The sequence below is a fragment of the Acanthaster planci genome, linkage group LG10, assembly GCF_054643075.1.
Source record: "Acanthaster planci isolate LZ-2023a linkage group LG10, COTS_SCS, whole genome shotgun sequence".
Classification (NCBI taxonomy): domain Eukaryota; kingdom Metazoa; phylum Echinodermata; class Asteroidea; order Valvatida; family Acanthasteridae; genus Acanthaster; species Acanthaster planci.
Window position 1 is genome coordinate 17894920 of NC_141786.1, and position 19825 is coordinate 17914744.

Here is a 19825-nt window from a genome sequence, read left to right on the forward strand (position 1 = left end):
TTTTTTTACGGGGATGCTTGTTATTCACACGTAATTCTCATCACTGTGAATCCTTTATTTTTCTTCTGCATATATATGCAACGTGATCGTGGCGTACCTACTATACTTATGTATTTATTTCATTTTATCTAATTTTGATCTCATTTCTGTTGATTACTGCAGTAGCCCAATTAGTGTCGCTGAGTTGTTTCTTGCCTTAGTGGGGCTCCGAGCTTGGCTTTGGTTGGTCTCTCTTAGTCAATTATTTCGTGGGGGAGAGCAAAATATGACTTAAGTGTTGTTTTTTGAATTGTGTACTTTCTGCGGTAGTTGGTGTGTTCATATTAATTGCTATCATTAGTGTATTTAATATTTTGTTGAACTGTTTAATGCTGTACTGAGGAAAACGAATTTCATGTGCATTGCATATGATAAATAAATGAGTTGAAAGTCAAGCAAATTTGTGTTTCTCATCATAGTTTGTTTTTTAATACACCCAATTTTTAATACACGGCGTTTGAGGTTTCAAAATTTCTAATTTTGTAGATTCATTAAATCAAGCCTTATGCCGTATTCTTTTTTCCTATTCAAACTAAAATGCGAAATCATTACAAAAATATCTTTGTATTGCGAACATAACAAGGTGTCATAAATTATACCATCCATGTATAAAACTAACTCAATGACATTTACAAAAAAGCCGCATGTTGGAGAATACATAAACGGCATTGTCGTTAATTCAAATGTTATAAAAAAAGCACCAGTCTCTTCTTAGGTTTATAGAAATTAAAATGACAGTAGGCCTACACTTAAATGTTATAATTAGTATTTCATCTCTGCCTAGGCCAATTTGTATAAATGCACAAATTTTGCTCGAGTTAAGAATACATAGTGGTTTATAGATTTGAAGCCCGGGCATTACAATGTACATAAATTTCAACAGCGTCAAGAGAAGGACTTTGAGAAATACAATTCCGAGTGATTTTTACTTGAATGAATCATTTATCAAATACGTTGTAATGAACAGATCCTGTATTTAACCGCTGTTCATCCGAATTTTCAGTTAGCCAGTTATTAACCGATTGCATTTGTCCGCAACCAGTTCAAAATTACAAAACCATGTGAAGTCATAAACAGCATTAATGTTACTGAGTAGCCTATGATACACTGGATAAGGATAGGTTTGGAGAGTTTCTAATGAGAAGGGCATAAAACGAAAAAAGTCAACAAACCAACAAAAACAACAGCACCACCACTGCCAACTAGCCGCCGAGTTCACCGCTGGAACCCGTCTTGGTTCATCTTCTGAAGCATACGGCGCTGTAGCTTGTGCAAAGTGCCTGCACTGTGAACCAAGGAGGGAAGTTTGATCTGGGAAGATCTCCCGAGCATAACAAACATACAAAGAAACCTGCTTCCTGCTGTAAGTCTTTAGGCCACTCAGTGCGAGGAGAATAAAATGAAACCTTTGGTTCATAATGACATCCCAAAGTACATGTAGTTTTTAAACTTAAAAAATGCACTGCATAGATCCTTCGATTAATTTAACATTTTTAGGTTAATGTCAGTTCAGCAATGGACAGTTGTGACCATGCAACAGGGAGTTGGGGAAAAATGAGTTGTCAGACATTTGAAAATCACTAAAAACTCTCAAAGAATTTGTTGACAAAGTGTCTGGCACTCCAACCATGACTGTCAGGAACTTCGGACCCAGAAGCTGCAAGGACAATTGTTGGCTCAGAGTAGCACAGATGGCCAGAGCACATCTCTCTTGTCTAGAATTGTGGTTTGGTGTTCGATTGAGCTGGTTAAATTCAACAGGTGTGCATCGGGCTTAGACATTAATGGTTTATGTGTTAAAATGACCATTGTTAGGAGAGCATGGTACTGGTCCGTATATTAGAGGTTCTAATTGGTCAGTTCATCTGGAGCTTTGGTCTGGGTGTCTTCTTGATTGTTGGGCCCCAAGGCATCATCGGTGCCATTTGGAGGCTGGGCGGGGTTCTCGGGAGGCGGGGATGCAGAGACTGGGGAGCAGCGAGGACTGGCTGGCGGGGATTCAGGCCTGGGAATGATCTGGCAAAAGACGACACCTTCCTCCTGGAATGTCGCCCTCAACCGTGGCTGTGAAGGGTGAACATATGGGGATGATGACCAATCATTAATTGCGTTTAACATCTGGGTCAGAACTAACCTGGAGTAAAATCAGTGACCAGCTGTGTGGTAACAGTCATTAGGCATTTTGTTATCACTGAGTAATTTTGTTTCAGTCTGCAATAAAATAAGAGTATCGCAGCAAACTCTTTGCTTTTATATATCACTCTTTTTTATCATCCTGATGGATACTGTAGGGGTGAAAATGTTAATGGATCCTACTGATTTCCGTGAAGCAAGATTTTTTTACAATGGCTGCACGGTGCCCTATGATTCATTTTCATGGAACAGGTCACATTTCACAAAGATGTGAATGAATTTTGTAGCAAATGGTGCACAGTGGTGGAGAGGGTAGAGTAAATAGGTCATCTCCCCCTCGCCGCATGGGTGAAAAAAACTGTCTTCATGTGAAAAGAGGAGCTTGTCTAGTCGATATTAGACCATGTCCCATTGAAAGTTTTGCCTGCCCCCCCAGGAAAGCCACGACATGATTCCATTATGAAGAGGTCGCACAAATGCTACATGTATCTCCATTTACAAAAGAAACCATTTTCTTCTCTGTCACATTTCAAAAGAGACATAAATACTCCAAACTCCGCCTCACAATTCAGAGAGGCCATGGCATGAAGAAATACATACATTTCACAAAAATATCTCTGTCCCCGAAAGTTTTGTCATGAGTTTGCCATAATAAATTTCTTAGATACGACAATTTTGTCATGGGTTTGTTTTTGAGCGACTCCATAATATATTAATTGGAAATGAAAGTTTTGTCCTGGGTTTACATTTGAGTGATTCCATTATGAATTTCTTGGAAACAACATTGTCATGGTATGTGCCAACTTATCTACTTACAAGTTCTTGTGGGTCAGAGCATATCCCTATCACAGCGCCCCCGCTGCCTGGAAACTTGGAGGATGAACCAAACTTCAGGGGAAAAAATTGCAAAGGAAAACTTACTTTTATTGTAAAATGCAGAAAAAAGAGCAGTGGTTTTTGTTGACTGAAAGACCAAGTTTCACACGTGGTGTTTTACTTGTGAGGAGCTGAATACTAGAGAGCTGATTTCATAGTCAACTTGACTCTACCTTGGGGAGACGTAAATACTGGAGAGTCCATTAAACTGGAGTGGCTCCTTTTCACTGGTGGAAAGTTCTTTTTTTAACTTGTGATGAGTGGATTCTTAAATCTCACGGCTGGTCAATTTTCAACCAGTTGATTTTTAACTTTTGAAACACCCATTTTCAACTATTATAAAGTCTGATAGTTTTTTTTTACCAGGGGGCATCTCATTTTTAACATGCTGCTGGTTAATATTTAGATATCAATTTGACAGCCAATGTTCAATGTTTGGACATTTTAATTTGAAGTTCAACTAGTAGACTGATACATTTTTTACTTGAAAAAGTTTACCTTCAACTTTAGAAAATGGGCAATTGATTTTCAACTTCAAAACCTAGATGGAAGAGAGGTCCACAAGAAGAAAATTTACAATGCAAGTTCTGAAACATTTCTCATTAAAGAGCTCATCTTTTCTTCCTAGCACCAGACTTTTTCTCACCTGCCTGGCAAGCTCTATCATCCTCACGTTTGTCTCCCCGATCACTTCGTCGCCGTACAAACTCCGCCTGAGGTCAAAGTTTGCATTCATCAGGTCACAAAGCCGTTGCGTGTCTCTTGCTTCCAGGGCCTCCCTGATTATTCAGCCAAAATAAAAATGCAACTCCTTCGTGAAACACTGCAAGAGGGTGCTCTGAAGACTTTTGTTTTCCCTGGTTCCAAACTCATGCTATCAGTCAATTATCATTTGAGATTGTGAACCAGGGATGCAAGCAATTATATTCAGCAATCAACAAGTCTGGTATCCTGTTTCTAGGCATGGGAATCAATGACAAGGTTCATCAACCGCCTAATGAGCCCCAACCAGGAGGGAATGTGCAATTTTCTAACCAAAACAGGCTCCTTTGGTAGGAGTTGCACTTTGCAGATTCACCAAAGACTATGAAATCTACACGTAGCGGTCGCATCGCTACCAACAAAATCGGCACTCCCGACCAACATGGCTCTTTTCAACCAACAAGGGGACGGACGCTTCTGCTGACACATGATACATTCCAATTGACCTAGCTTCAAACTTTACTCAAAGCCATGGCAAATATTTCATTCATCCTGCAGAAAATTCAAGAACAGATTTTACTGTTTGTCATGTCTGAGTGGCACATTACTGAATAGGGAAAGGCTCAGTCGGCACTGAGTAGGGGAAAGTCCGTTCTGAGTAGGGCAAATACATGTACATCACTCCAGTGTCTAACGAACAGATGTACTAAACCGAAACTCTGAAATGCAAAACCAACTTACTTGGCTTGATCAGTCAGTTCAGCAAATTTCTGCATGCCTGCTATGATTTCCGAATCACCTTCAATCAGAGAAAAAGAAAAACAATAACTTCTGTAACAATAACCGGCAATGCAATACGCACCATAAAAAGTTGTGAAGAAAAAGCTAATCTTTACACTTCTTTATTTAGCACAGGTCATTATGAAAGTGCACAAAACCTGCCCTAAAAATGATGACCTGAACTGCAACACAACATAAGAAATTGGCAAACTGGCAAATGAATACTGACCATAAACATTTGGAACAAATTACAAACAGGAAAATGGTATAACCTGTCTAAAAATTGGTCAAAAATATTTGCCACAAACCAAAAAAGTGGCAAACTCAACAGTCCAAACTGATCAACACAACTCATTGTTTAGTACAACTCAGCATTAAAATTTGCACAACTCCACTACTCATGAGCAAAATTCCATTAAGTAATTTGAAAAAGTGGCAGAATGATTAGCCTCTTTGAATTGAGGCACCTGACGAAAGAAAAAAAGAAACTGACACTCAGAAAGAGTGACCCTTTCTCAGTGTGTGCCACAATTAACCATAAAGAATGCCTCATAACTCACAACTCACAATAAAGTACATGTATGTCGCAAAACTCAAACCTCACAACTAAAAATAGAGAATGTTGCACTGCACAACTCAGAACTCAACTGATAATGAAGAATGTCGCATCACTCAATACTTACAACTAACAATAGAGAATGTTGCACTGCACAACTCAGAACTCAACTGATAATGAAGAATGTCGCATCACTCAATACTTACAACTAAAAATAGAGAATGTTGCACTGCACAACTCAGAACTCAACTGATAATGAAGAATGTCGCATCACTCAATACTCACAACTAAAAATAGAGAATGTTGCACTGCACAACTCAGAACTCAACTGATAATGAAGAATGTCGCATCACTCAATACTTACAACTAACAATAAAGAATGCGGAGTATTCACAACTCACCTAACTCAACTCACAGGAAATATACCGACCCAACTCACCTCAGCAACTGATCCAATTATTGGTAGAACTCATATAAAGATGGCGGAACATAAGGCAAACAGTTCTACTTCGCTCACCCCCCTCCAAATAAATTGGCAAAAGTTTTACAAAACTGTTTTAAAAATTTGCCCTTAAGAAAGAATCTGCTAGGAATGAAACATCAGGCCCTCCAATGTTTTTCGATCTCCACACTGGGCCACTGTAGCCGGCAGACATATTTACAACAGTTTAGGTACTGCTTTTCTGCAAAAGTAGATAGCAGGACTCATCAAACTTGCCACTGTCAAATCGTAGTCTGATGTTGCTATGGATCTTGCCGGAGTCGCTAGGGTTACGGATGTAGGCCAACCAGAGGGGAGGAACCAGGCTGACATCCATCTGCTGGTAGTCGCCATGACCTTTTGACCTCATGACCTCCTGCGAGAAATCCATGTAGACCAGACCCTCATAGACCTGGCTCCAAAAGAATTGAGAATTGTTGGCACACATTGGCATATCTAGAGGGAAGGCAGGGTGGCTACATGCCCCCTGGAGACAAGTTGACAATTTCATTGATTGATTTTTTTTCTGGGAAAGGAAGGCACCAAAATTTAGGAAATGGAAGAACCTACCCAATTTCAGGGGACTGATGAGAAATTCTTTTACTGGTGATAAATTAAGACAGTCCTTTTGGATAACAAAACAAAACAAAAGATTACTTTCCTTGAGCCAAAGACCTGGATATCGACTGGCTTTGACCGTTTGGGATAGGTGAAACAAAATTCATGAAATTACGCAGTATATCTCAGATTATGGGCAAAGCCAGGCAATGGGGGGGGTTGAATATCTTAAGCGGTCCTTGTGCTAGTTTATGGTTTCCTAAATAATTCTTTTCCAAAGCTTCCAAATATATTACGTCAGGGGAGGAACTTTTATAGTTGGGGAAGAGACTTGTATGCACCCGTGACCTCTTGGCCTGTGAGGGAAACTACACATTTTTAGAGACCTTTCTGGAGGTGGTGATAAGATCTCACGAGGTCTGGGTAAAATTCAGAGTTCATTAATTTTTGTTTTGTGAACCATCTCAAATAGTCCCTTTGCCCACATGCAGTTTGCTTGTGAACTTTCAACTCTGAATTATTTGTACAAATTCTGAGGTTAAACACACGAGGGTTTTCCCCGCAAGTCTCTCCATGGCATACCTGTATGACTCTGTCCTGGAGTCCGGCATTGATAAAAAGTTCATCGACCTCAACGTTGAGGATAAACTGTGGCCGCAGGGCCAGGGGTATATCCTGGGCAAACATAATGGGAATGGAAGGTAAAGATACACTTTTCTCTGGGTTTGTATCACTGACGCAAAATATTGCCAGAGACAGAATTTCGCAGCATGCACTGTAATTTAATAAAGAACAACAAATTTTCAAATATTAAAACATTAGGTTAGCCTACGTGTCAATCAAAACCCTGGCAGTTTCAAGGTTTGGATTTATGTCAAATTTGGTTGCAGTAAGAATGCTTTCTATAGAGCACTGAAGTGAATCCGTCACATGCATAGTTATGTGTGTCAAAGAACCAGCGCAAGAACCAGCACGTCAGCCACCTCAAGGGCATGCTCCATTCATCTGGTTCTAAATGACGTCACACTTTGGTACTCTATATCTAAACCTAACAAAGATGATCAGGGTGGAATTCTCAGATGGCGCATCTCACAAATAGAAATATGCTATCAACAAATAGAAATATGCTATCAACAAATAGAAATATGCTATCAACAAATAGAAATATGCTATCAACAAATAGAAATATGCTATCAACAAATAGAAATATGCTATCAACACCTCTTTGCTATCAATGAAGGTAGATTTTTTGATAAACTACCCTGATCTGCAGACTTTATCAATTCCTAAGTCTTGCAAATATCGATATGCTTTTATACTGTGGTGTAGTGATACACAGCATACTATAACAGTGTTGCTCTTGAAATGATATAAACTTCTAAAGTAAATTAATCTACAGCTTTCCTATTTTCCTAGTGTACAACATGGAACATTTCAAGAAGATTACAACATTCTCGTACTCACACTGTTTGTGAGATCAAAAAAGTGCATGAGGCATTTCAGCGTTGCCGTGACAATGGCACTGCTTCCAGCAAGACCCTGCAATAAATCAGAGATTTTGATTTTGGGAAAAAGAGGGTATGTGAGTGTTCACGTGGGGAAAGGTTGATTGAGCATGAAGTTACAGACAGTGTTACAGTCCAGACTGCGTAAGGCCTTCACAAGACCAGTATAATACCAACACAAGACATCCAGTCTGAATTCGTTCCACGAATTATTCAAATGAACTGCAACAAAACCATTCCTTTGTCATTGTAACACTGTTACTTGTGACTGGTCTTGTAACTGGTCTTGTGCGTAATCTTGTGTCTGGTCTTGTGTTTAGTCTTGTGATTGGTCTTGTGACTGGATTTGTGTCCGGTCTTGTGTCTGGTCTTGTGCATGGTCTTGTGTCTGGTCTTGTGACTGGTCTTGCGACTGGATTTGTGTCTGGTCTTGTGTTTGGTCTTGTGACTGGATTCATGTCTGGCCTTGTGCATGGTCTTGTGTCTGGTCTTGTGTCTGATCTTGTGTCTGGTCTTGTGACTGGATTCGTGTCTGATCTTGTGTCTGGTCTTGTGACTGGATTCGTGTCTGGCCTTGTGCATGGTCTTGTGTCTGGTCTTGCGACTGGATTTGTGTCTGATCTTGTGTCTGGTCTTGTGCATGGTCTTGTGACTGGATTCGTGTCTGGCCTTGTGCATGGTCTTGTGTCTGGTCTTGTGTCTGGTCCTGTGTTTGGTCTTGTGACTGGTCTTGCGACTGGATTTGTGTCTGGTCTTGTGTTTGGTCTTGTGACTGGATTCATGTCTGATCTTGTGACTGGTCTTGTGACTGGATTTGTGTCTGATCTTGTGTCTGGTCTTGTGCATGGTCTTGTGTCTGGTCCTGTGTCTGGTCCTGTGTCTGGTCTTGTGTCTGGTCTTGTGACTGGTTTCTTGTCTGATCTTGTGTCTGGTCTTGTGTCTGGTCTTGTGTCTGGTCTTGTGACTGGTCTTGTGACTGGTCTTGCGACTGGATTTGTGTCTTGTCTTGTGTTTGGTCTTGTGACTGGATTCGTGTCTGATCTTGCGTCTGGTCTTGTGCATGGTCTTGTGTCTGATGTTGTGTCTAATGTTGTGTCTGGTCTTGTGTCTGGACATGTGTCTGGTCTTGTGAAAAAAGTCAGCAGTACCATGCTTGCGTACAAGTCACAAGCAGGCTTGAATAATTGTCCACCTATGAACAAAATCAAGTTTCATTTGATACCCTTAACGGCCCCATTAATGGCAGAAAGCACTGTATCATAGTTATGAGGTCATGTGGGGAGGCTTCCAAATTTGAAACTTCACTAGAGCAACCCATGTGTGAGATGAGTGTGGCTCCATTGTGGTTAAGGCATATCCTCTCAGTCTTTTCAAATGGGAACAAGATTTTGTCACCAGAGTTTTACTTTCCTTCCATACAGTCAAGAGGGAATGAAACTGGTCAACAGCGCCCTCTATGAATTCAAGCATGAAAGAAAAGAAAAACTCACCACTTGTCTTGGTATATTGGTGTCATATTTCAGGGTGAAATTTCTCTTTGGTAGAGCGATTCTGCATAAATAAAAAAAAATTCAACATCTGAACAAAAAAACTTTAAAATGAATGTGAATCAGTAAACATGGCAGGTGGTTGCTATTACAACTGTGTATGTGGTGTGCAATCATATAGACATAGAATAACACAATTCATGCAGAATTTAGCACAATGCATAGTGTGTGGTTTTGGCCATGTGGTATTGTGTAACATCACACTGTTGTTGTCATGGACTGGCCAATCAGGATCCAGAAGACAAGTCTGCTTGAAGATGCATTGCACTGGTAGCTCTAGCTCAAATGAGACTGTGTTAAGAACTGCATCCAAATCTTATTGATGGAGCTTTACTGATGGGGCTTTGCTAATTGGACAGACCTGGACATACACCAACACTAGAGGGAGCCCTCTGGAATCTGACTTCAAACAGCGCATGATAACCACACGTACCCTTGCTCTGAGCAGTACTGGTAGAACTTCTTGCAGGTAGCCTGGAGAAGCCGCAGACCCCCCAAGTAGCCCTCCTTGCGGCTGATACCGTGGAGATCGCCCAGGCTACCAAACTCGGTGGGGTCATTTAATGGATGAGGTACCAGGATCTGGAAGATGGTCATTGAGTGTTTTTATGATCCTTCATGACTATTCAGAGACTTCAAATGCATGTGCATTTGTGTTGTAGGTTTGAGGGTAGTGTGTACACAGCTGGCTTGTCCAAAAGGTCACCGGAGTTTGACCATGTGCAGTCACTGCACTTTAGCCATGAGTCCAAGTTAATGAGACAGCCTCAGTATGAACGTAATTGAAAGAAGGCCCAATCTCAACAACCTGCTCTGAGTTCAAAAGAAAAACTGAATATTTTGAAGGAGTTGCAAAGGAAATCAATTAATTTGCCCAGGCCAAAATGGTGGAGTCGGGCCTTTCTTTTAAAGAGGTATTCAATTGTTAAGTGGATGAGGCAGGAATCGTGCACAACCAAATGTGACAACTGCGGTTAAACTGGACTTCCCGTACATAATGTTAAAACGCAGTGTGCTTGCAGATAAAATAACACGGACTGTATTTATAGCGTCAGGTCACCAGAGGACACAAGGCGCTTCTGTTTGTGATATCGGCTCATTGGGATTTCCTCACAAACATTCCTAAAAACCATCACAGCACCCTGGGGAGTGTACAGCTTGATGCAACACAACAGAGCAGGGCATGACCACTTTTGTTTAAAAAAGAATTCCAACCCAGATAGAGTGACATTTGTAGGGAATTATAAATAATGTGATCTGAATAACTCACCAGTCGCTCGCTTTCTTTGATGGTGACTTCTGCCCAGAAGTTGGCGATGGACAGTGATATGGTTTTGCCGTAGAAACCGTCGGAAGGATTACCCATCAAACCCACTCTAACAATAAAAAAGAACGAATAAAAACTCTCAACAAAAATAAGGCTTTTTCTGTAGTTTCCCCCAAAATGGAATCCGCTGAGGGAAACATTCTAATAGAGAGAGAGGCCAGATTTCCACTGCCTTTTCGTTGTTGATATTTCAATACCTTGCCCAGCTTGTTATTATCCAAATCTCTTCATCAAACAATTACTTGTAATCCGTAATCAAAAACCAACAAACTGTAGGGTTTGCCTGCAACAGTTTGCCAGCACTGAAGCATGAAACTGTAGGTACTGTTCTTGACTTTGCTACGGTCTTTTTTTCAAGATTTGAAGTTTGCAGAGATTGGTAACACAAAATGCACACTGTGAAGAGTGTTGACACAAGATAAACTGTGCAAACTAATAACAAATCCAAAAAGGCAGAGCTCCTTAACTGGGAAACTGTTGAATGGAATAGAGTGGAGTGGAATGGAGTGGAGAGGACTGGAAAGGAAGGGAGTGGAATGGAATGGAGTGGAATGGAATGGAGTGGAAAGGAGTAGAATGGAATGGAATGGAGTGGAATGGAGTGGATTGGAGTGGAGCAGAGTGGAATGGAATGGAGGGGAATGGAGTGGAAAGGAGTAGAATGGAGTGGAGTGGAATGGAGTGGAGTGGAAAGGAGTAGAATGGAGTGGAATGGAATGGAGTGGAGTGGAATGGAGTGGAATGGAGTGGAGTGGAATGGAGTGGAATGAAGTGGAATGGAATGGAGTGGAATGGAATGGAGTGGAAAGGAGTAGAATGGAATGGAGTGGAGAGGAATGGAGTGGAGAGGAATGGAGTGGAGTGGAAAGGAGTAGAATGGAATGGAGTGGAGAGGAATGGAGTGGAGAGGAATGGAGTGGAGTGGAAAGGAGTAGAATGGAATGGAGTGGAGAGGAATGGAGTGGAGAGGAATGGAGTGGAGAGGAATGGAGGGGAGTGGGGACAGCAGTATCACTTTTAATACAACCAATCCCCAATGTTGTTATATGCACATCAACAACATATTACCAGCCGTCATTTGTTTTCGGCAATTTTATCTAATTTTAAAAAAAAAATCTTCAAGCATTTGATCAATGCTTGAAACTCTCACTATTCAAATAATCAGCACAGCCCTAATGAGAACAAACCTTGCGTGCCCGGTGGCAGTGAACGGTTCCTTGATCCCCTGCTGGAGTTGCTTGTCCGAGAAATACCCCAGCCACTTCTTATACTCGTCCAGCCCCACCTGGCCGATGAGTTGGAACCCCGTGGGTAGCTTCATGCCGTAAACCTCGATTCCTGATCGGTTAACCAACCATTCCTGTTGGTTGAACATGTAATAACTATGGGCCCACTGTGATCACAGTCCATGCAGGGGGCACGTTAGTTTTTAACCCCTCCTCAAACTAGCATAAATCTCTACGGTGGAATCAAGGGTTAGCAATATGGGTCATTCTATATATTAGGGGTCCAATTTTTTGTGTGTGTCCCTGTCACATCTGACATGTGAGTTTGTAAGTTCAGAACACAATCTCTAATTTCTGAGAGCGATGAATTAATGGAAATTACCTGTCAAACATCTAAAAATAGTAGCAATTGCAGTGACAGCTCCATGTCAAATGCAACAGGTCAGGTGTAACAGGGACACAAAAATGCCACACTTTTGGAGCCCAAATTTATAGGATGACCCACACACTTATACGATGCAGATATTGAAAGTGAACAGCATCTACAAAATTGCTGCAACGTGTCACAAGGACAGTGATCTCTTTAGGGACCCACCTTTTGGTTGGATTCCCTGGCTGAATGGAGCAATCGTCAACATGTACCTTGTACTCCACAAATTTGGAGCAAAACGTTTGGCATTCAAACCATCACAGACATTTGCTTCCTCTTGCTAAATCTGACCTCCATTTTGGAGTCTTACGACACGACTGGTTTAAGCACGGTTCAGGATATCAACAATTCCACAATTCATCAAAATCCTGAATATCATTATTATTTTTCTTTCCTTATTCCCCGCTTCAAATTTGTCCTCTTCTGTGTATGTTGGAAACTCTTTGTTCTGCATACCAATAAATTAACAATATAAAAATCCATAAATAGCGCCCTCACCATGTACATCCCGAAGTTCCTCTCCACCACGTCGGGGTGATTGTCGAGGTACGCAGTGATCGTCGACAGGGTTTGTCTGCGGAAGCAGTAGAAGACGACACTTGCCATGCGCGACGCTGTCTCGTCTTGGCTCGGCTTCTCCGTGAAATGCATGATCCTGGACGATAAGAATACATGTAGATGTCTTCTATCAGTGTATTCACAAATGTCACCAACCCTGCCCCGTTACTCTGGAGGTTAAAGGCAACACGCGACACCCTTTTATGTCTTGAATACATGTTGGATAAGGGAACGTTTCATAATTACAGAAGGCGGTATTTACTGCGGTACCGCTGTGTTTCTGCGGTACCAGCATTAAGCCCTTTTGGGTAATTAGTGCCGTGCCGCTAAAAAAAACAGCGGTAAATACCGCCTTCAACAATCTCATTTGTAGCTGTAAAGGGCGGATATTCAACATTTTGGATCTCGTGCTCAGTGAAAATTTCCAACTTCATAATTTGAAGTGCGATGTCATTCATGGCTTTGCTGCCGTAAATTGTGTGTACAAATGTCACACTTTCCTCATTTTTTAAAGAGAAATTTCCACTTTTTCCTTGTTCATTGCATCATGAATCCACTGACATGTCAGTCATCAAATGAAAAAAATCAGGTGTAACAGAGAAAGAACTTACACGTGGGACCCCAAATTTATAGAAAGAATCGTACAGGAAAGCAAGAAAGATGTGTTACCTGTTGGTTGTTGGGCATACGTCCACAATACCACGGCTTCGTGACAACTCCGTGGGCTCCATCTCGTAATAAATAGCCAGCTCTCCTCTCTACACAAAACACAAGAACATAAAAACCTTTTTTCTCACTCAATGGATAAGAAAAGAAACTCAGACGTTCAAGTCAGTGCCCCCTGATCCAAAGATTCAGTTAAGAATTACTCATCCACTGTTACAACGGATTTGAACCACCGACTTGACTTGAGCAAGGTTGATGACAAAGCAGCTGACCCCTAAAACTATGACATTTTAGAATTTGTCTTCTTTTATTTACCAAACCAACAAAAGAGGGGAAAGTCAGATGTTCAAATTGGCTTCTCCTCTTCAAAAGATTCCGTAAAGAGTTATTGGTGTTGACTGTTACATTTGATGTAAGCCACCAGGCTTAACTTGAGCAAATGTGGCTGTGAAGTACGTGCAATTTAACCCCATTTGTGCTTCCTTTTTGTCACCATAATTTTAAAAGCTGCTCATTGTTTCCATAGAGCTTTTGCTCAGATTTGGCATGACCTGACACAAGAGCTTTTGTCAGCAGTGATGGGGGCTTTAAAACAGTGTCTCTCAAACCTTTCGCTTGAAGTAGTCTACGACTTGGGTGATGTCAAAGTTGTGATCCTGGAAAAGCATGTCACCGGCAACCTGAGGATGTAAAAAATTACGATAAATTAAAAAAAAAACAAAAAGAGTGGAACAGCATGCCTGTCAGTGGTCATGAAATAATGAAACTGTAACTTTGGCATGAAGGACTGTCAGTTGATGAAATAACGAAGACCTACATGTACAATTGGGGCAATACTTGCATGCGTAAGGTATTATGTTAACCCTAAACCCCCAAGGGTTGCTGGCCCTAACCTTCCCCATTCACACAAAGTTAAACACCCATATGGGAATTTGTGCACAGAGGCTGTTGAGGTATGCCTAACCCAATGCAAAGGCCAGCTGTTATGGGCCTACCAGACCTATCCTTACAGAATTAAACACTTTACTACTGTTTAAATCTCTGTGGTTGGGGAAGGTTAGGGTTAAAGGTGACACCCCTCCCCATCCTAGGGATTCAAAGAGGAGACCAAATCCCTGAGCAAGACCCGCAGCAGCCAGGGAAGGGGGGATGATGATAGTTCATTAGTTGCACCACGAACTGAAATATTGTGTCCAGTTGCTATGGAAATCACAAACAGGTGTAACTTGTGCACTGTGTGTTACATGTACATCACTTCATGCTGAGGCAAAACTATTGATCATGTCACTCTGTACTGCGACGGACGAATGCAGGTGCATTTTAGCTCAAGAGTGAGTTTTGAAATTTCTCTGATTGAAAGTGGTTTAACAATCAAGTGAGACAGTAATAGGAAATTTTTACAATGCAAGAAACTTTCCTCAGAGGACCAGTTCAACCGACGATACTAGTTAACAATAGTTTGACCGACGGAACCCAAGTGATGGATGCTTCGCTTCATAGATGAAACCATTTGCAACCCCTGAAGACCAACTTACCAGAGATCAAACTATTTTTTTCCACTTAAATTTGTTGAGAGGCTTATATTTAGTCATCAAATGAAAAGAATGTCATTGTATGCGTTACATGTGTATAGAGTTTGTGTACAGGAAGCTAAAAATCACATCTTGACTGCAATTTGCTGAATCCAGCAAAATGTACTTATTGAAGCAAATCGGATCAACTGAAACTTACCACCATGACGCTATCATCAATCCTCTTGTTTCTGAGCACAAGGTCAAAATCTCCGACAGAACCTAGCCTGGAAGTAGTTAATTCAGAAAGATCAGATGCAGAACCGAGTATAAATAAAATCAAAACAAATGAAAACAGTGATCTTTACGTCCCTCAAATTGTTTTTTTTCTCAACTGTCTTTTTCGCTTTAATTGTTCTATCCAACTAATCATGCTTTGAGGTCAAAGTTAACTTATTCCAACATGTCCAATGACATCCTACCTCTTTCAGCGAAGTGGGGGCTACTTAAGGGCAGACATGGGGACGGGGGAAACCGGGCTCATTTGAAAAGGAGCCATTTTTTTAAGTAATGAGAGAAAAGTGACATTTCTGTTCCTTCCAATCCAAAAAGGCTCTGAACTGTACAGATTAAATTAGCAAAGCAAAAAGTGAAAACAACGTTTAATCAAACACACAGGTGCAAATCCAGTTATAGTAAAACAAGGGTCTTACAAGTTATCTAAAACAAAACGGTTGGTTCATAAACACTCTTGTAATGTGTTCATTTGTAACCAAGCTCTGCAAAAAAGCTTGGAATACAATTTGACTCACACATGAATATGCAATTAAGCTCTTGCATATTCATTTGTGAATCAACAGGGCTGCAGAACTTTACCTGTTTTCGTAAGTGGTGGAGCCGTCATTGACGATGTTATCCACGGGGAAGTCATTTGCTGTGGCCCACCGTTCGTAGTATTTGTACCTCGAATGAAATGAAGTATTATACGAAAGTGGTTAAAATGAAAAATTCTCCAATCAAAAGACTTGCACGTGAGAAAGAAAAATTCAAAAGACAGCATACGGTGGCTCAGTAGGCCTATACAAATAATGACTGTTTATGAGCCCAATGATGAAAATAACTTCCTGAGTTGATAAATTTCAATACTTTATATGATTGTAAAATACAAACAGTTAAGCTTTGTGGAAACTGACATATATCAATGTTCTAGCTCTTCAACAGCAAGATGAAGTCAAAGGGTTTAAGGTTCAAGAACTCACTTGTCAGCATTGGTGACCAAGTAAACGTCGCTGAACACCTGACGCCTGTGGATGAACAGAGACAAGCCAATTACACCCACAACAATTACACTGTGAAATTTTAAACAATACCAGACACGAAAGACCTGCCGCACTGTTCAGTATTCCTCAACCATTTCAGAGAAACCTAAAAAATTATGCGTATATGTGTTGCAGGCAAAGATTTCCCCCCATTTAGTATGCAGAGTGGTGGGTTCTCAGTTGTGGTTTCTCCTCAAACATAAACATTCCCAGGTAATTTGGTAGCTGAGCCCCAAGCGCACTGCAGAGCCACTGTCTGAAACAAAGAGGGTTTTATCTATTTGCCCACAGCCTGTGTGCCAAGTTCTTCATTCAGCAGATGGCATCCATAAGTGCAGACTGCACTAACTTTCTCTTTCCATATAATGTACTAGCCCAGAAAGTTTGTCTGCCCTGCAACATTGGATGCTAGTCAGATTGCGCACTTCGTGATCCTCTTTCGGTTCTTCGTTGGGTTTTTGTTTTCTTGTTGGATTTTGATGTGTTTGCTATTCATTTCTCTTTTTGGTCTTCCTCCAATTGATTCATTTCCTTTTTACATTTTTTATTGTCAATTTTAATTAGCAATCTCAAGTTTGGTGAATGGTCTGAAGGTTCCAAGAATTTAGTCTGCGTTTCTGTTCTCTGTTACTTCATTTTTTTTAATATCCTTGGGAATCAAAATAAAAACTTAGCTTTTTTTTGTTGACTCTCACTTGTGCCCAATTTCCAGGTTACATATGCCCTCTCTTTTTAAAATTGTCCCCCTCTGTGTAACTCATTCTTGATTTCATAATTGTGGAAAACTGCACTTTGGAAATAAGGCCCTCATTATCTAACTCACGTGTTGATGGCCTCCCACCAGAAGTCCAAGATCCGTTTCCCGCCCACTCCAGGAAGCAGGGACTTGGGCACGCCTTCCAGGGAGGAGTAGCGTCCTGAAACGTCATTCTTTCAGGAGGAGAAAAAAACAAAGAAAATCAAAATGAAAAACATCACAATGTAATGACAGCTGGGATTGTATAGTCATGATAGTTTGGGACCCCAGTTTTTTGACATTTTAATCTGGCAAAACTGGCAAGGCCCCCCCCCAAAAAAAACAAAAGTAACACTCTCTTTTTTTTGCACTGACCCTATTTTTGTGAAATTTCAAACTGTAAATTGTGAGAAAATGTGACTTTCTTACTGATAAAGTAACCATGTAAATTTGAATCCACCATGTGCCATGTGTTACACCACTCAAAGTCACAGTTTCCCTGCAAAATGTCCCTTAAAACTCAAAACCCTGCCGTTTTTTACAACATCAACCCAACAGTTACCGAGCATGTCAGACTCATACATGTACATGTAGTCATCTCCCAAGGTGGGGCCTAAAGTTAAAATATAGCTCTCCCTTCTCGTGTGCTTCTATTTCTTTTTACGGTAGTACAGCTTCACGATCAGGCTGGTAATAATGGTTAAAAATGGCGTTTCCCTCCAAGCATATATACCACCTTACCCTGCCTCTTGTAATAATTGTTACCCTCCCCTATGCCCCGCGCCGCCCCTCCCCCACTGGGCCTCGGCGCAGTCACGGCATGTGTGTAGTAGTTTTTAGGCCTAATGTGAGTAGTGAACTTGGTCCAAACTAAGACTTTATAATCTCTGTGGAAAATTCTGTGCAAGATACCTTGATCTCATCCTCCAATACGCGCCCGTGTCCAGCAACTAAAATGACACATATCATCCTTCAGCTTATTCCTGTCCGTCTGCTCGTCCTTCAAGTCATTTCTCGTTCCTAATTCAACTTCAAGCAAGTCCTCCTTCCACGCCACAGAAAAACCACCCCGTACAACATAACATATACCCAGCCGGATTTGGGGCCTGCATTATCACCATGCATGCTGCGCATTGCTACACAACCCTACACGTGCGGTTCCAATATCAAGAACCGTAATTCCGACACCATGAGCTGGCACGAAATCACTACTCCATTGAATTGTGCACACAGTAAAAAAAGGCTCACCATAGAACCGTGTACAAACAAATCGCTACACGTTCCTACACGGGCCGACAATCACTACTCCATAGGACTGTGCACAAAGTAAAAAACTCTCTTTTCGGGGGAGTTGAAATCACTACAAGCCCTACACCATAGAACCGTGTACAACCAAATCGCTACACGTTCCTACACGGGCCGACAATCACTACTCCATAGGACTGTGCACAAAGTAAAAAACTCTCTTTTCGGGGGAGTTGAAATCACTACAAGCCCTACACCATAGAACCGTGTACAACCAAATCGCTACACGTTCCTACACGGGCCGAAAATCACTACTCCATAGGACTGTGCGCAAAGTAAAAAATGCTCTCTTTTCGGGGGAGTTGAAATCACTACAAGCCCTACACCATAGAACCGTGTACAAACAAATCGCTACACGTTCCTACACGGGCCGAAAATCACTACTCCATAGGACTGTGCACAAAGTAAAAAAAAACTCTCTTTTCGGAGGAGACGAAATCACTACAAGCCCTACACCATAGAACCGTGTACAAACAAATCGCTACACGTTCCTACACGGGCCGACAATCACTACTCCATAGGACTGTGCGCAAAGTAAAAAAACTCTCTTTTCGGAGGAGATGAAATCACTACAAGCCCTACACCATAGAACCGTGTACAAACAAATCGCTACACGTTCCTACACGGGCCGACAATCACTACTCCATAGGACTGTGCACAAAGTAAAAAAAAACTCTCTTTTCGGAGGAGACGAAATCACTACAAGCCCTACACCATAGAACCGTGTACAACCAAATCGCTACACGTTCCTACACGGGCCGACAATCACTACTCCATAGGACTGTGCACAAAGTAAAAAACTCTCTTTTCGGGGGAGTCGAAATCACTACAAGCCCTACACCATAGAACCGTGTACAACCAAATCGCTACACGTTCCTACACGGGCCGAAAATCACTACTCCATAGGACTGTGCACAAAGTAAAAAACTCTCTTTTCGGGGGAGTTGAAATCACTACAAGCCCTACACCATAGAACCGTGTACAAACAAATCGCTACACGTTCCTACACGGGCCGAAAATCACTACTCCATAGGACTGTGCACAAAGTAAAAAAAAACTCTCTTTTCGGAGGAGACGAAATCACTACAAGCCCTACACCATAGAACCGTGTACAAACAAATCGCTACACGTTCCTACACGGGCCGACAATCACTACTCCATAGGACTGTGCACAAAGTAAAAAAAAACTCTCTTTTCGGAGGAGACGAAATCACTACAAGCCCTACACCATAGAACCGTGTACAAACAAATCGCTACACGTTCCTACACGGGCCGACAATCACTACTCCATAGGACTGTGCGCAAAGTAAAAAAACTCTCTTTTCGGAGGAGATGAAATCACTACAAGCCCTGCACCATAGAACCGTGTACAAACAAATCGCTACACGTTCCTACACGGGCCGACAATCACTACTCCATAGGACTGTGCACAAAGTAAAAAACTCTCTTTTCGGGGGAGTTGAAATCACTACAAGCCCTACACCATAGAACCGTGTACAAACAAATCGCTACACGTTCCTACACGGGCCGACAATCACTACTCCATAGGACTGTGCACAAAGTAAAAAAC

General features: G+C 41.4%; 1 protein-coding gene across 2 annotated transcripts in view; it reads right to left on the minus strand.

The window, feature by feature from the left end:
- Positions 1-439: 439 nt before the first annotated feature.
- The window catches only part of LOC110990394 (uncharacterized), a 25734-nt gene continuing 6348 nt past the window's right edge, over positions 440-19825 (minus strand). The window contains exons 1-19 of one of the 2 annotated variants that reach the window (XM_087142311.1): positions 17863-18028; positions 17038-17144; positions 16155-16199; positions 15772-15858; positions 15116-15182; positions 13993-14064; positions 13388-13476; positions 12659-12815; positions 11692-11864; positions 10448-10553; positions 9611-9759; positions 9121-9181; positions 7590-7664; positions 6708-6800; positions 5805-5979; positions 4492-4549; positions 3695-3827; positions 2989-3060; positions 440-2103 (exon numbers count right to left, since the gene is read on the minus strand). In XM_087142311.1, the coding sequence (XP_086998437.1) occupies positions 1888-2103; positions 2989-3060; positions 3695-3827; positions 4492-4549; positions 5805-5979; positions 6708-6800; positions 7590-7664; positions 9121-9181; positions 9611-9759; positions 10448-10553; positions 11692-11864; positions 12659-12815; positions 13388-13476; positions 13993-14064; positions 15116-15182; positions 15772-15858; positions 16155-16199; positions 17038-17144; positions 17863-17919 (1992 nt within the window). In that variant the 5' untranslated portion in view covers positions 17920-18028 and the 3' untranslated portion in view covers positions 440-1887. Of the gene's footprint in view, positions 2104-2988; positions 3061-3694; positions 3828-4491; positions 4550-5804; positions 5980-6707; positions 6801-7589; positions 7665-9120; positions 9182-9610; positions 9760-10447; positions 10554-11691; positions 11865-12658; positions 12816-13387; positions 13477-13992; positions 14065-15115; positions 15183-15771; positions 15859-16154; positions 16200-17037; positions 17145-17862; positions 18029-19825 lie in introns of those variants that run through there. The other variant, XM_087142312.1, reaches the window with a different exon arrangement.